General features: G+C 42.7%; 1 protein-coding gene across 1 annotated transcript in view; it reads left to right on the top strand.

Moving 5' to 3' along the window:
• Positions 1 to 16124, top strand: part of TMEM132B (transmembrane protein 132B) — a 1036733-nt gene that overhangs the window by 843154 nt on the left and 177455 nt on the right. Inside the window, exon 5 of the mRNA XM_073557086.1 lies at positions 1034 to 1177. Coding sequence (XP_073413187.1) covers positions 1034 to 1177 — 144 coding nt within the window. The remainder of the gene's footprint in view (positions 1 to 1033; positions 1178 to 16124) is intronic.

Here is a 16124-nt window from a genome sequence, read left to right as displayed (position 1 = left end):
GTACATAAGAAGGGGTAACATACAAAGTAAAGATATCACACAGTAAACAAACTAAAAATCACAGACTGATATAGAGGGGAGAGAGGACCCTGCCCTTTCGGGCTTACATTCTACAGGATGGTGGGGAAGGAGACAGTAGGTTTGGGGGTTTCAGCAGCTCCAGTGATGGTGAGGCGGTAGCTCCAGTAGTGGTGAGGAGGCAGCGGGGATAATTGCAGGCTGTAAGCTTTCCTGAAGAGATGGGTTTTCAGGTTCCGTCTGAAGGATCAGATTGTGGTTGATAGTCAGACGTGTTGGGGCAAAGAATTCCAAAGCATGGGGGCTATTCGGGAGAAGTCTTGGAGGTGGTTGGGTGAGGAGCAAATAAGTGTGGAGGAGAGAAGGAGGTCTTGAGAGGACCGAAGAATACGTGAGGGAAGGTATCGGGAGATTAGATCAGAGACATATGGGGGAGAAAGGTTATAGATGGCCTTGTAGGTCAGTATTAGTACTTTGAATTGGATACGCTGAGGGAATGGGAGCCAGTGAAGAGATTTGCAGAGGGGAGAAGCGGAGGAGTAGCGAGGAGACAAATGAATTAGTCGGGCGTCAGAGTTAAAGATGGACTGGAGAGGTGCGAGGGTGCTAGCAGGGAGGCCACAGAAAAGGATGTTGTAATAGTCGAGGCGGGGGATGATGAGGTCATGTACAAGCATTTTTGTAGAGTGAGTATAATAGATGAGATAAAATATTCTTCATCCTATTGTGCCGGCTCGGGCTCCTCGGAGGAAACATTCACATCTCGAGACGGGAGCTCGGCGGTCTCAGATCACAGTTTAACCAGTTTAATTTTATTTTCTGGCTTATTTATATTAATTTCTTTTATGACTTCAGCTGGAGAAATCATTCTTTTAATATGAAAAGTAAAGTGAAAGTTATAGTCCATTATATTACTTGTGTAAAGTGTCTACGGTTTATATGGCAAATAAAAATGTGATAAGATGCAATGTTTTTAATTCTCATGATATTTTATCTTTATTTTCTTCCTACACAGGACACTGAGCTTTTAAACACTGCTATCCTGACAGGAAGGACGATGTCTATCCCTGTGAAGGTGGTAGCTGTTCAGGAGGATGGCTCAGTGATAGATGTGTCTGACTTCACTGAGTGCAAGTCCGCAGATGAAGATGTCATAAAGGTAAGATCTGTTTATGGGGCTATAAATGTCTGGTCTAGTCTAGTTTACACATTGAAAGCATTTGAGCATTTGTTACAAACTTTACTTACTGTACATTAAAAAAGGTTGACATTTATCGAATTTTGCTTATCATGAAGAATATATATATATATAGGTTTGCCTAATAAACCACTTATATAATATATAAAGCATACTTTATTATGCATCTACTAAGTTATTTAAAACTCAATAGAGATTTATTAAGACTACAAACGTTTCAAGCAGTATGCAAGCATCTCTTTTCCTTGCAGAGCGTTCCAGCTTTTGGCATTTGGAAAATCAATTTTATGTTGAACTTTGCTTTTTTATTTTTTTTTCTAACTAGAAAAGTGGCTGAAAATAGTCATAAAAGAATTTTGTTATGTGTAAATTTTCCATTTTGCCGACTTTTTATCGACAAATTCATAAGCTGATGATGAAGTGCTAAAGAAGTTTTGTGGTGGTACGGATATAGGCGTTACAGAGGTGGGAGCTCCACCTGTGCCATAGGGGGTTCAAAGACTGCTCTTTGGCATTGGAAGATACGATTATGTCCATGGCAAACAGTAAGATGGGCCTTCATCACAAATTTTCCATTGAACTCACAAATTTCAGGTTACTCCAATGAGGTTTTAAAAATATGGTAGAAACACATTCATAAATCTGTCCAGCGATGAACAGAAAAAAGCCCCAACATACGTAACAGGATTGGACACTTTGTCTTCCTTTTTCCAAATGTCTTGGGGACATAATGTTTTGATACCTACTAATAAGTAGTAAAAATATTCCAGGTTTTCCTCCTTTGTGAAGCATCTCCTCCTTCTCCTCCCATGTTATTGTTGCATTCCTCAAAGACTGAATTAATTCCAGCTAAAGTTTTGGAGTCCGGAAACAAGGAGAAAGAGTTTACAAGGCTGTTTTACAGCAGTGTCTAAAATATTTTCTGACAAATTGCTGTGCACCTTATAATGTATATATAAAAAAGACAAAAAGTAACAATAATTAAAGAGGACCATAAACTTTATTCCCCTAAACCGGTGTATTTGTGTTTGCAGTGTACTTTCAGTGTGTTAATATTCTCACCTAGCGTTATCCAACACCATTCTGCTCCTTTTCTCAGTGACGTTACCTCTCTGCAGACTTTATGGGTCATACTGCGCTCTGTATGACCTGGAAGTGACCTTTAGGGCTCATACTCACTTGCGAGAGACTCGCACGATTCTCATGTGAGTCTCTCGCATGAAAACCAGGCACAGCCGCCGGCGCTTAGACCGAAGCGTGCGGCTGCATGTATTTCTATGCAGCTGCATGCTCCAGTCTTAGTGCAGGTGGCAGTGTTGGGTATTCATGCGAGAGACTTGCATGAGAATTGTGCGAGTCTCTCGCAAGTGAGTAGGAGCCCTTACACTGTAAGTCTATGGAGAGTCAGAATGAGTCTTCACACACTTACATTGTAAAAGGGATTTCCGGCTCATGCACAGAGCATAGCATGAGCATGGCTAGTCTGAAGAATGGTGACATTACTGAGAAGAGGAGCAGAACAGCACTGAATAATGGTAGGTGAGAGCATTAATATACCAACATTACACTACAAACACAAATACACAGGTTTAGGCAAAAAAAAAAGTTCACGGGAGGGCTATTTCACATTAGAATTGATTCAAAAGATAACATATGGTGTTATCTAGCACTGAAATGCTGCTGAGTATCCAGAAAGTACAGATAATACTTAAATTTGTATTTGCTCAAAAACGTAAAATGGCTTCTTATTCCAAATCTATATCCTGTGTTTTGATGCTTTAACCCCTTTCCGACATCGGGCGTAATAGTATGCCGATGTCGAACTCCCTCCCTTTGATGTGGGCTCCAGCGGTGAGCCCACTTTCCCGGGATATGTCAGCTGTTTTGAACAGCTCATATGTGCCCATAATAACCTTGGGTGGAATTGCGATCCACCCATGACTATTAACTAATTAAATGCCACCATCAAACGCTGACAGCTGCTTTTAAATGGCATGTCCGGCAATCACGTCACGTGATCGCGGGTCACCGGTGTGTCGGCATGACAACCCGAGGTCTCCTGGAGACCTCTATGGTTGTCAGTGCCGTATTGCTGTGAGCGCCACTCATTGGTCGGCGTTCATAGCAAGTCATCAATTCTTCTACATAGAGGCGATCTGCCCATCACCTCTATGTAGCAAAGCCGATCAGGCTATGGCAGCTTCTAGTCCCCTATGGAGACTATTGAAGCATGCCAAAAGTAAAAAAAAGTGTTTAAAAATATAAAAAAATAAAAAAATATAAAAGTTCAAATCACTCCTCTTTCGCCCCATTCATAATAAAAAAATAAAAATGAAATCAAACATACACATATTCAGTATTGCTACGTTCAGAGTTGCCTGATCTATCAACATAAAAAAAGGATTATTCTGATTGCTGAACGGCGTAGTGAGAAAAAAGTCAAAACGCCAGAATTACATTTTTTTGGTCGCCACCTCATTGCATTAGAATGCAATAACGGCCAATCAAAAGATCGTATCTACACCAAAATCATATAAATAAAAACGGCAGCCTGGCGCGCAAAAATAAGCCCTCCCCCAACCCAAGATCACGAAAAATGGAGATGTTACGGGTATCGGAAAATGACGCAATTTTTTTTTTTTAGCAAAGCGTGGAATATTTTTCACCACTTAGATACAAAAGAATCTAGACATGTTTGGTGTCTATGAACTCAAAATGACATGGAGAATCATAATGGCAGGTCAGTTTTAGCATTAGTGAACCTAACAAGAAAGCCAAACAAAAAAGTGTGGGATTGCACTTTTTTTGCAATTTCACTGCACTTGGAATTTTTTTTCTGTTTTCTAGTACACGACATGGTAAAACCAATGATGTCATTGAAAAGTACAACTCGTCCCGCAAAAAATAAGCCCTCACATGGCCATATTGATGGAAAAATAAAAAAGTTATGGCTCTGGGAAGGAGGGGAGCAAAAAATGAAACCGCAAAACTGTAAAGAAGCTCCGGTCATGAAGGGGTTAAGGGAACTAAGTAAGGTGCAATAACTCTATTGACCTGCAGATACCAGCACTGACTGACAGCTGGCCATAATACTGAACTGCTGTCAGTCAGTGCTGGAGGCGTGGTTATAGCTGCCTCTCTCTATATACACCGGTGTGACGCCCGTATGACTAAAACCGGAACGCTGCCTAGAGGAATAAAGTTAATTTCATCCCATCAACGAGTGTCTAAATGCTGAAAGAGCAGATTCAGAATGTTAGAAACCTGTAGATTAACCCCATATCTGTAGGTTTTTAGCGTTTTTTCACGTGACGGGTTCCCTTTAAGTGTCATTCTGGAGGCTGTCCATCCCATGGTGCTTATTCATTCTTCTTGCAATTTCTCAGCATTAACGCATCATCTTTTTCTTCTCTAAAGCCTGTAATATTCTGCTATTTTTCGTTGATTTATTCCTGGAAAGAAAGCCTGTAAATCAGGTTGGTCTAACAGGCACATCAAGGTTTTGCTCATCTTTATTTGCTTTGTATTTTTGTTGGATGTTCGATAAAAGCTTTTATATATTTCTATGATAATCTGCCTTTATACATCTATACAAATAAAAGGTTGGCTTGTATGACCATATTTTATTGTATTTGAGTTACAATACTTTTTCATATTTTATGTTGTGCTTTTTTTACCTTTAGTAGGAAGTCTAAAATCAGGGTTTCAAGTATAAGATGTACACCAATGCATTCTGAAAACAGAAGGTATTTGCTTGTAATCACTTCCATCATAAATCCTAAAAGCAAAGAATTTATTTCTCATTTTTTGAGTACTCTATGGAGCCTTACAAATAATATGTTTTTTTCCTTCATGTGGCTAGCTCAAAAGTCAGAATCATTGATATATATTGTAACCGCTGGGTTTTATGGCTGTCCTGCTGGTAATTACTACTAATACAGGTACTTACACAATAATCAGGTGGGCAATTACTGCACTGAAAAACTGCATCATTTTTTACAGGTAAAACACAAACATGTTTCACCCGTAGAAAACAAATTTCCAATAAATACATGCAAAACTGTGGCAAATGATAGGAAATGCACTGCACTATTGCCATGTGGTAATTGGCTGTGCAGCATAATATTGCTGTGTATGACTCCAGTCGTATACACTGTCATCAGTGGGAACTGCACATAAACTTATATGAAGTAATTAAACCAAGGGGCGACTGACGGCAGACTGAATTTACTCATGTAACTTGTTGAGTTATTGAAAACACGATTCATGGCATTTTTTTCTACTATTTTACAAAAATAATCATTGTGATACCTAATAACTAGAGCTGAGCGAGCACTAAAATGCTCGGATGCTCGTTGCTCGAACCGAGCAATTCCTAATACTCGTGTAGGGAAGGTGACCTGATGGACGGACAGACGTGTCAGAACAGAGAAAGAAAGGTTTGCACAGTTTAGATAGGTGTCAGTTACTACACTGGGGAAACAGCTGAGAAAGTGTAGTGGATGTGCAGTACCTTGGGTTGACCATTAGAGGGCAGGGAGGAGTGTGAGCAAAGGACTTGACATCAGCTTAGGGCTTAGGAAACCGTTGGTCATGGGGGGCGGAATACAGGAAACCGGAAATGATATAAATTTGACAGGAGGGTTCCAGAAAGTTCCAGTCCCCAGGGGGAGCTCCAGTGACAGGAGGACTACGACAGTTTGTGCACTGTGAGGAAAACCAAACCAGGGGGACTGAGGTGAAAGGAAGTCAGGGGGGTGGTCCTGATGGGAAGAACCGCAGTGTAGATGAGGCTCTGGGTGTAGGACACCGCATTTGGAACGACGAAACTGACCAGTAAAGTGCTGATGGTGTATGGACCAAAGGCAGCCACAGTGACTGAGCTGACAGGATCGTCACAGAGTGAAAAAGGGGCGGTGCATATAAATACATCCTTGTGTAAAGTACGGTGTGTGAAGCTGCCCTGGAAACGGAGGGCCGTGAGAAAGAGATATTGTGGTGTGCTGTGAGGGCCGTCAGTCGGACGGTGGAAAATAAACTTGGACCTGTTGCACCCGAAACTTGCCTCTATCTTGTGTCTGTACGTCACTGCGCGGTATACAGAGGGACCATCCCCCAGCCCGGCCCACGAACCCTACACTCGCATACCCATACCCATTTCGAGTAACAAGTTTAAGGGGAGTCAAAGGGAATGCCACCCCTACAAAAAGGTCTGGGGGCCAGAGAAAATGTTCAAATGGATGGGGAAAAATGCTGAATGGAAGGAGAACAGCATGCGGATGACCCTTGGAAGCATCTAAAGGGCCTTTTGACATAGCGAGATTGCTAGTGATATCGCTAAAGCGTCACCGAATTTGTGACGCAACAGCGATATCGCTTTGTGTGACATGTACCTGCGACTGGCCCCCCTGCTGGATAAGGCAAGAGCGACCACCGACGGATCGCTCATCACTGCTGCATCGCTGGTGAGATCTGCCTGTTTGGCAGCTCACCAGCGACCACTTAGCGATGCACCAGACCTTACCAGGTTGTATCGTTATTGGGATCGCTGGTGCATAGCTAAATGTAACGGGACCCTAAGACTCCCAGATCGCTGCTGAGAACAATAATGTCACACTTTTATTCCACTTAAAGGAATGACAATAAGACATTCAAAATCGACAGTAAGTGAAATGTTAAGAAATATTCTTTCCTGTATAATGACTTTTATGTAAATCAAAATTTTAAAAGGATTTTTAAAAAATAATAATTTAAGTAAACCAAAATTAAAATTTTTAGTAAAAAATTGTACATTTCAGTGTAATTTCTGTAGGAAGCAAGAGCTGCCAAAATGTGATGTAAGAGGGACTCAGATACACCCTGTATTAAACATAAAGGAGGGCATTATACACATTCTGTTCAAATTGTCATGTAGTTATACTCCTAGACTCATAAAGGCTAAGCATTAAGTGCAAATTCTGCCAAAAATTATAAGCAGGGTCATCCATACACCCTTGAAGGCACCAATTGTAGTTCCTCATTCAAATATTGTGAGCAAAGTATAGTTGTGGTATGCCTAAACTCATAAAAGTTCTGTACAGTGCACAGCCTGGTAAAAATTACAAACAGGGTCATCTATACACCCCTGAAGGCAAAAACTGGATGGCCTCATTAAAATATTTAAAAAGTGTAGACTTGTAACAGGCCAATTTTGTTTTTTATTTCAAACCAACAAAATGTCACACAAAACAGGTTCTATAGTATATGACAATAGTAAATTTTAAAATTTTTTAACCCACCGAAGTTTTATACAAAGCATGTTAAACTATATGCATGAACCATGGAAACCATAAACATTTTTGGAAGCTTTTTTTTGGGAAGTTTAATATACAAGAGAAATGTAACAAGAACCATGTAATAATGTATGGATGAATCATTGAATCCATAAAAAATTTTAGAACCTTTTTTTTTGTTAGAGTTGAACACATTTACCTTCCTATGGCACTGTGATATTTGCTCATTGACGTTAGGGGTCTCAAGATAAGTACAACAATGGTGGCAGCATTATTTCTATGCAGATTGTTTATATTGAAGTTTTCTTTACTATATTGGCTATATTGCAGTGGGGCTATCATCACATATACTGTTACGACAGAGTGCCCAAGGAGGCTAACTTCCCGGTCCATATATAATTTGTGTTTGTCTCAGACCTTGTATTGTTTGTGTCCTTCATTTTGAATTCCTTTGTCCATGTAATCTTTCTAACTACTTAATTATGATGTCATGATATAATTTAATAAAAGATTTTTTTGTAAATTTTAAACGGGTTCTTTGTACTCCCTGTTCTCGCTGTTTGCATTCATGTCTTGGAGTATACCTGTTGCCCTTGATAGTTCTATTAAAGGCCGTGCGGCATTTAATTTTTGCGGTGTTATACCCATTTTTGTTCTGATATTTCTATTTCGAACCAGGAAATAGAACTGGCAGAATCAGTGGCAACTTCCAAGTGCCAGCAAACATACCAGAAGGGAGTGGCCATCACAGAACAGCTGAGACAATTCAGGATGGAGATCTCCATGAGATCAACTGAACTAATTAATCCTTGCAATGACAGTAAGGAAACCTGCACTGTTTAACGGGATGGTGAAGCAGTTCTAATGAGTGCAGGAGTTCGTGTAACCAGACGTCATGATCTTCTGACCCTTCTCTGTTGCGGTATCCCAGTGACAGTTATCCACAGTGGCATGTAAACGTTTGGGCACCCCTGGTCAACGGTCAACTGGTCAAAATTACTGTAATTGTGAACAGTTAAGCAAGTTGAAGATGAAATGATCTCTAAAAAACCTAAAGTTAAAGGTGACACATTTCCTTTGTACTTTTGGCAAATATATATATTTATATATATATATATATATTCATCTTTTACATTTTAAAAATAAAAAAAAGAAAATAAGCCAATGAAAAGTTTGGGCACCGTTAGTGCCTAGTAGCACCACCTTTTGAAAGTATCACAGCTTGTAAATGCTTTTTGTAGCCAGCCAAGAATCTTTCAATTCTTGTTTGAGGGATTTTCATCCATTCTTCCTTGGAAAATTCTTCCAGTTCTGTGAGATTCCTGGGTCATCTTGCATGCGCTGCTGCTTGGAGGTCTTTCCACAGATTTTCAATGATGTTCAGATCAGGGAACTCTGAGGGCCATTGTAAAACCTTCATCTTGCTCCTTTTGACGTAGTATATTATAGATTTTTATGCATGCTTAGGATCATTATCCATTTGTAGAAGCCATCCTCTTATCAACTTCAGCTTTTTTACAGATAATGTTATGTCTGCATCAAGAATTGGTGGAAATTTCATTGAATCCATTCTTTCTTCTTCCCATGAAATGTGCCTGCATCATTGGCTGCAACACAATCGCAAAGCATGATTGATCCACCCCCATGCTTAATGGTTTTCGAGATGTTCTTTTCATGAAATTCTGTGCCATTTTTTCTCCACACTTACCTTTGATCATTGTGACCAAAGAGTTCTATTTTAAACTCATTGGTCCACAAGACTTGTTTCCAAAATGCATCAGGCTTTTTTAGATGTTTTTTTGCATACTTCTGATGCTGAATTTTATGGTGAGGATGCAGGAGAGGTTTTCTTCTAGTGACTCTTGAAGGGCATGTTTGTACAAGTATCTCTGAACAGGAGAACACTGTACCACAACTCCAGAATCTGCTAAATCTTTCTGAAGGTTTTTTGCAGTGAAGCAGGGGTTCTGATTTGCTCCTCTAGCAATCCTACGAGCAGCTCTCATTGGAATTTTGCTTGGTTTCCAGACCTTATCTTGACCTCCACAGTTCCTGTTAACTGCCATTTCTGAATTACATTTTGAGTTGAGGAAAAGGCAACTTGAAAACACTTTGCTATCTTCTTGTCCTCTTCTCCTGCTTTGAGGGCCTCCACCATTTTCATTTTCAGAGTGCTAGGCAGCTGCTTAGAAGAACCTATGGCTTCTGTTTTTTGGCACAGAGTTAGAGAAGGCAGAATTTTTATAAAGCTGGGAAATTTGCACAAACTGGCCTTTCCTAATGATGATAGTGAACAAGCCATAACCCTAACAGACTAATTAAGGTCTGAAACCTTGGTCAAAGTTATCTGAGCACACAAATCTCCAAGGGTGCCCAAACTATTCCATTGGGCCATTTTCCTTTCTGTAATTTTTAAAATGTAAAAAATATATATATATATATATATATATATATATATATTTGTGTTTTTGCCTAAAATACAAAGGAAATGTGTCATCTTTAACTGTAGGCCTTTTGAAGATCATTTCATCTTAAACTTGCTCAACTGTTCACAATGTAAGTTAACATAATAACATGCCATTGTATATTACCAGTGTTATACCTATGCCAGGCATTTTTATGTGAGGCATCCATTGCTACTGACAAGGTTCTCGGTCCTATTTTGTATTCTGTATGTCCACCATCAGAAGATAGCCATTTCTAGGCAACTTTCCCTTAGGCCCTTTAGAATAATTTTATTCACAGAATAAGTTTCAAAAAAAGGCTGTACATCTAAATCCTCGGATCAGTAGAGAACTTGTGATGAAACAGATGTCGAAGGGCAAAGTGGTGCTATAAGTGAAAAGTGTGATCAAGTGGCTTGTTCATAATTTCAAAAAACCACCCAGCATAAACCGTGAAGTAAATTCACCATAGAACTCCAATTCCTCATCACTGCTGCCTTGGTCCCTTTAAACATCTATAGATACCAGAATCAAAACAACATTTAATTTGTAGGTAAACTTGCACATTAAAAAACTTCAGCAACTGATCGCACAATAAAAAATTGTAGTATAATTCTGAAAGTGAATATACACGTGCATAGCAGATTGCATTGTTTTTTTTTCAAGAAAGGACATAATAGCCTTAATTTGATAGAGATTTTCTTTTAGACGGGATCCAACCATTCTGTAGCATAGCTGCAGGCTTTTATATTCTATGTCCTTACGAATTCTTGGTGGCTTTTTAAAGTTCCGCTACAGTGAACCTGTTTGAGTGATCTGCTTTTATATATTGTTAGACTAATACTCTGTCCTTCAACACGCCGTCCCGGATAATCCTCTTCAAACTCAAAAGAATATATCAACAATTGAAGGCAATTAAAGGAGATTTTCAGCACGCATTAAAATATTTCTGCCCAGAAACCTTGAGAGCTTGTGCACAAATTGGCTTTTGCTTCATTTCGGTGTTCTTTTTCCATCCACTCCTGTTTGTCAATCTGCTTCGTATAAAGAATATTTCAAAACACTTCTTCCTCAGATTGTAGATGTCATCTCTCAAAAGACGCAGGTGGCAGATTGTTCTATGATAAAAAATACTTATAAAATCCCAGCGTCGGAAGTGACAAGTGCCTGGTGCGCTGCAATTTGTTTACACTTTGCCAAAGATAACCTTTCCGTCTTCTAATCTCATTAGTTTATAGACTTATCATGACTAGAAATGCATTCAGAGGGGATGCATTTCAAGGGAATGCTGTTAGTAAACTATATACAGTTTTCTTTTTGTCTTGAGTTTTCATAATTTTTATATTTTGTTTTCTGTGCCTTAGGAAAAAGTCAGGTGCACAGACTTTATACTACACCACCCACGCTCTCTCTGAGTTCATAATTTGGTCTGTATGTACTTTGTGTACCATTATATGAAATCTCCATGAGATCCCATTATGTCTACTCGAATCAGTCCTTCTATGGGCTAATAGTTCAGAGATAACACACAGCCTTATTTGTTGGCAGCACAGTGACTCAGTGGTTAGCACTGTTGCTTTGCAGCACTGGAGTGGTGAGTTAAAAAAATTACCCCAAGGACAACATCTGCAAGGAGTTTGCATGTTCTCCTCCTGTTTGCATGGGTTTCCTCCGGGTTCTCCGGTTTCATCCCACACTCCAAAGATATACTGATAGGAAATTTAGATTGTGAGCCCTGATGGGGACAGTGATGATAATGTTTGTAAAGTGTTGTTGAATTACTGGCGCTTTATAAGTGAGTGAAAAAAAATAGTTATATACCAGGATTCTGTATACAAAAAAAACTCGTATGCCTCTCTTGTAAATCAGAAGAATGAGGATATACAGTAGGGGCGAATAATAGTCAAGTAGAGCTGTATTATGAATGTATAGAATATAGATCTGGATTATGGCTGTATGCATGAGTACTAATTGGTTTATAATATTCCTTTTTACAGTTTTAGGTTGAAGTTGGTGGTGTTTTGGGTATGATTGTTGAATATACCATACAAGGCATGTATATTTCTAGGAGTTGATAATGTATACATTGGAGAACTCATATCCTTCATTCTTCTGAATATTTAAAGTAAAACTCATATCCCCAAATGCAATTTCCTGCAGATATGGGGTCAACCTACAGGTTAATAACATTCTTATGCTGCCTGGTTGCCACATTGAAAGAACTAGTGATGAGCGAGTATACTCGTTGCTCGGGTTTCCCCGAGAATGCTCAGGTATAATCCGAGTATTTTGGCGTTCTCGGAGATTTAGTTTCTGTCGACACAGCTGCATCATTTGCGGCTACTGGACAGAGTGAATACATGTGGAGATTCCCTAACAAACAAACAGGCTTGTCATGCAGCTCTTCATCGACTGAAACTAAATCTCCGAGCACGCCAAAATACTCAGAGGACACCCGAGCAACAAGTATACTCGCTCATCACTAGAAAGCACAAGTACCAGGAAGAAATTATTCTTTATTCCTCCTTTTAGTCATAGAGGCGCGGCTGGTAGAGCTTCAGTCTTGCTCACTATACAGTGAACAGTGGCTATAAGCATACCCTGCCAATGTACCAGGGCTTTCTTACAGCCATCGCTCACCATGCAATGTTTGATGACTGAAGTCATACCGACACACCTTTATACTTATGACTGAAAGGTGGAGACTGCCAATAGGAATAAAGCTAATTTCCTCTCTTTAGCTGGGCTTTCAGTGTGGCGGCCAGGCAAAGCTAACCCTATATCTGCATGTTAATAGTGTTTGGACACATGACAGGTTCAGACCAATTGAGGAAGCTATAATATAACGGGCTAAGCGTCACTCTGTCTGAAGCCTTTATAGACTGTGCAAGCGTGACACGCCTGCGCAGTCTAGCTCCAGACAGAATGAGGCATCCAGCGGTGAGGAGTGTGTATGGCGCCTGGAGATGGCGGTATGCGTACATATCGCCATCTCAGGTTCCATAATTACATACTTACCTGACCGGGAGGAGCGTTGCCGCGGCGCTTCTCTTCGGCCGGAGACCAGGGCAGGAGTGCAGCCAGAGTAGCGCGATCCGGCGCAATTATACTGAAGACACATTTGCAGTGTGTCTTCAGCAATACAGTATGGCGACGGACAGCGCTATGGGTATGCAGTACTCCGGCACCAGACTCCTCCTCCGGCACCCAGCAGAATGTGACAGTGCTGGAGCACAGGAAAGAAGGGTGAGTATAAATGTATTTTTTTCGCATGTGTGTAGTTTAATAAGGGTGAGGGGGACCATACATACCAGGAAAGGGGGGAGAGGGGACCATGCATACCAGTATTGGGGGGTGAGGGGACCATGCATACAACGAAAGGGGAGTGAGGGGACCATGCATATCACGAAGTGGGGTGAGGGGACCATGCATACCATGAAAGGAGGGTGAGGGGACCATGCATACCATGTATAGAGGGAGAGGAGAGGGGACCATGCATACCACAAAAGGGGGTAAGGGGACCATGCATACCACGAAAGGTGGGTGAGGGGACCATGCATACCACTAAAGGAGGAGTGAGGGGACCATGCATACCACTAAAGGAGGAGTGAGGGGACCATGCATACCATGAAAGGAGGATGAGGGAACCATGCATACCACAAAAGGAGGTGAGGGGACCATGCATACCATGAAAGGGGGGGTGAGGGGATCATGCATACCACGAAGGGGGGGTGAGGGGACCATGCATACCACAAAAAGGGGGTGAGGGGACCATGCATACCACGAAAGGGGAGTGAGGGGACCATGCATACCACAAAAGAGGAGTGAGGGGACCATGCATAACACAAAAGGAGGGTGAAGGGACCATGCTTACCACAAAAGGGGAGTGAAGGGACCATGCATACCACAAAAGGAGGTTGAAGGGACCATGCATACCAAGAAAGGGGGTGAGAGGACCATGCATACCACGAAAAGAGGGTGAGGGGACCATGCATACCACGAAAGGGGAGTGAGGGGACCATGCATACCACGAAAGAGGAGTGAGGGGACCATGCATACCACGAAAGGAGGGTGAGGGGACCATGCATACAATGAAAGGGGAGTGAGGCGACCATGCATACCACAAAAGGGAAGTGAGGGGACCATGCATACCAAAATAGGAGGGTGAGGGGACCATGCATTCCACGAAAGGGGGATGAGGGGACCATGCATACCACGAAAGGGGGGTGAGGGGACCATGCATACCACAAAAAGGGGGGAGAGGGGACCATGTATACCAGGATTGGGGGGTGAGAGGACCATGAATACCAGGATGGGGGGTGAGGGGACCATGCATACTACGAAAGGGGAGTGAGGGGACCATGCATACCATGAAAGGAGGAGTGAGGGGACCATGCATACCACGAAAGGAGGATGAGAGGACCATGCATACCACAAAAGGGGGTAAGGGGACCATGCATACCACGAAAGAGGGGTGAGGGGACCATGCATACCAAGAAAGGAGGAGTGAGGGGACCATGCATACCACTAAGGGGGGTGAGGGGACCATGCATACCACGGAAGGAGGAGTGAGGGGACCATGCATACCACAAAAGGAGGATGAGAGGACCATGCATACCACAAAAGGTGGGTAATGGGACCATGCATACCACGAAAGGGGGGTGAGGGGACCATGCATACCACGAAAGGGGAGTGAGGGGACCATGCATACCACGAAAGGAGGGTGAAGGGACCATGCATACCATGAAAAGGGGGTGTGGGGACCATGCATACCATGAATGGGGGGTGAGGGGACTATGCTTACCACAAACGGGGAGTGAAGGGACCATGCATACCACAAAAGGAGGTTGAAGGGACCATGCATACCACGAAAGGGGGTGAGAGGACCATGCATACCATGAAAGGAGCGTGAGGGGACCACGCATACCACGAAAAGAGGGTGTGGGGACCATGCATACCACAAAAGGGAAGTGAGGGGACCATGCATACCAAAATAGGAGGGTGAGGGGACCATGCATTCCACGAAAGGGGGATGAGGGGACCATGCATACCATGAAAGGGGGGTGAGGGGACCATGCATACCACAAAAAGGGGGGAGAGGGGACCATGTATACCAGGATTGGGGGGTGAGAGGACCATGCATACCAGGATGGGGGGTGAGGGGACCATGCATACTACGAAAGGGGAGTGAGGGGACCATGCATACCACGAAAGGAGGATGAGAGGACCATGCATACCACAAAAGGGGGTAAGGGGACCATGCATACCACGAAAGAGGGGTGAGGGGACCATGCATACCACGAAAGGAGGAGTGAGGGGACCATGCATACCACTAAGGGGGGTGAGGGGACCATGCATACCACGAAAGGAGGAGTGAGGGGACCATGCATACCACGAAAGGAGGATGAGAGGACCATGCATGCCACAAAAGGGGGTAAGGGGACCATGCATACCACGAAAGGGGGGTGAGGAGACCATGCATACCACGAAAGGGGAGTGAGGGGACCATGCATACCACGAAAGGAGGGTGAAGGGACCATGCATACCATGAAAAGGGGGTGTGGGGACCATGCATACCATGAATGGGGGGTGAGGGGACTATGCTTACCACAAACGGGGAGTGAAGGGACCATGCATACCACAAAAGGAGGTTGAAGGGACCATGCATACCACGAAAGGGGGTGAGAGGACCATGCATACCATGAAAGGAGCGTGAGGGGACCACGCATACCACGAAAAGAGGGTGTGGGGACCATGCATACCACGAAAGGAGGGTGAGGGGACCATGCATACCACGAAAGGGGAGTGAGGGGACCATGCATACCATGAAAGAAGGAGTGAGGGGACCATGCATACCATGAAAGGAGGATGAGTGGACCATGCATACCATGAAAGGGGGGTGAGGGGACCATGCATACCACAAAAGGGAGGTATGGGGACTATGCATACCACGAAAGGGGAGTGAGGGGACCATGCATACCACGAAAGGAGGGTGAAGGGACCATGCATACCACAAAAGGGGAGTGAGGGGACCATGCTTACCACAAAAGGGAGTGAAGGGACCATGCATACCACAAAAGGCGGTTGAAGGGACCATGCATACCACGAAAAGGGGTGAGAGGACCATGCATACCACGAAAGGAGTGTGAGGGGACCATGCATACCACGAAAAGAGGGTGTGGGGACCATGCA

This window comes from Dendrobates tinctorius, unplaced genomic scaffold (assembly GCF_039654945.1).
Source record: "Dendrobates tinctorius isolate UK_male_01 unplaced genomic scaffold, ASM3965494v1 ptg000243l, whole genome shotgun sequence".
NCBI classification, from domain to species: Eukaryota; Metazoa; Chordata; class Amphibia; order Anura; family Dendrobatidae; genus Dendrobates; species Dendrobates tinctorius.
Note: the sequence above shows the minus strand (reverse complement) of the source record. Positions and strands in the feature narration are given on the sequence as shown.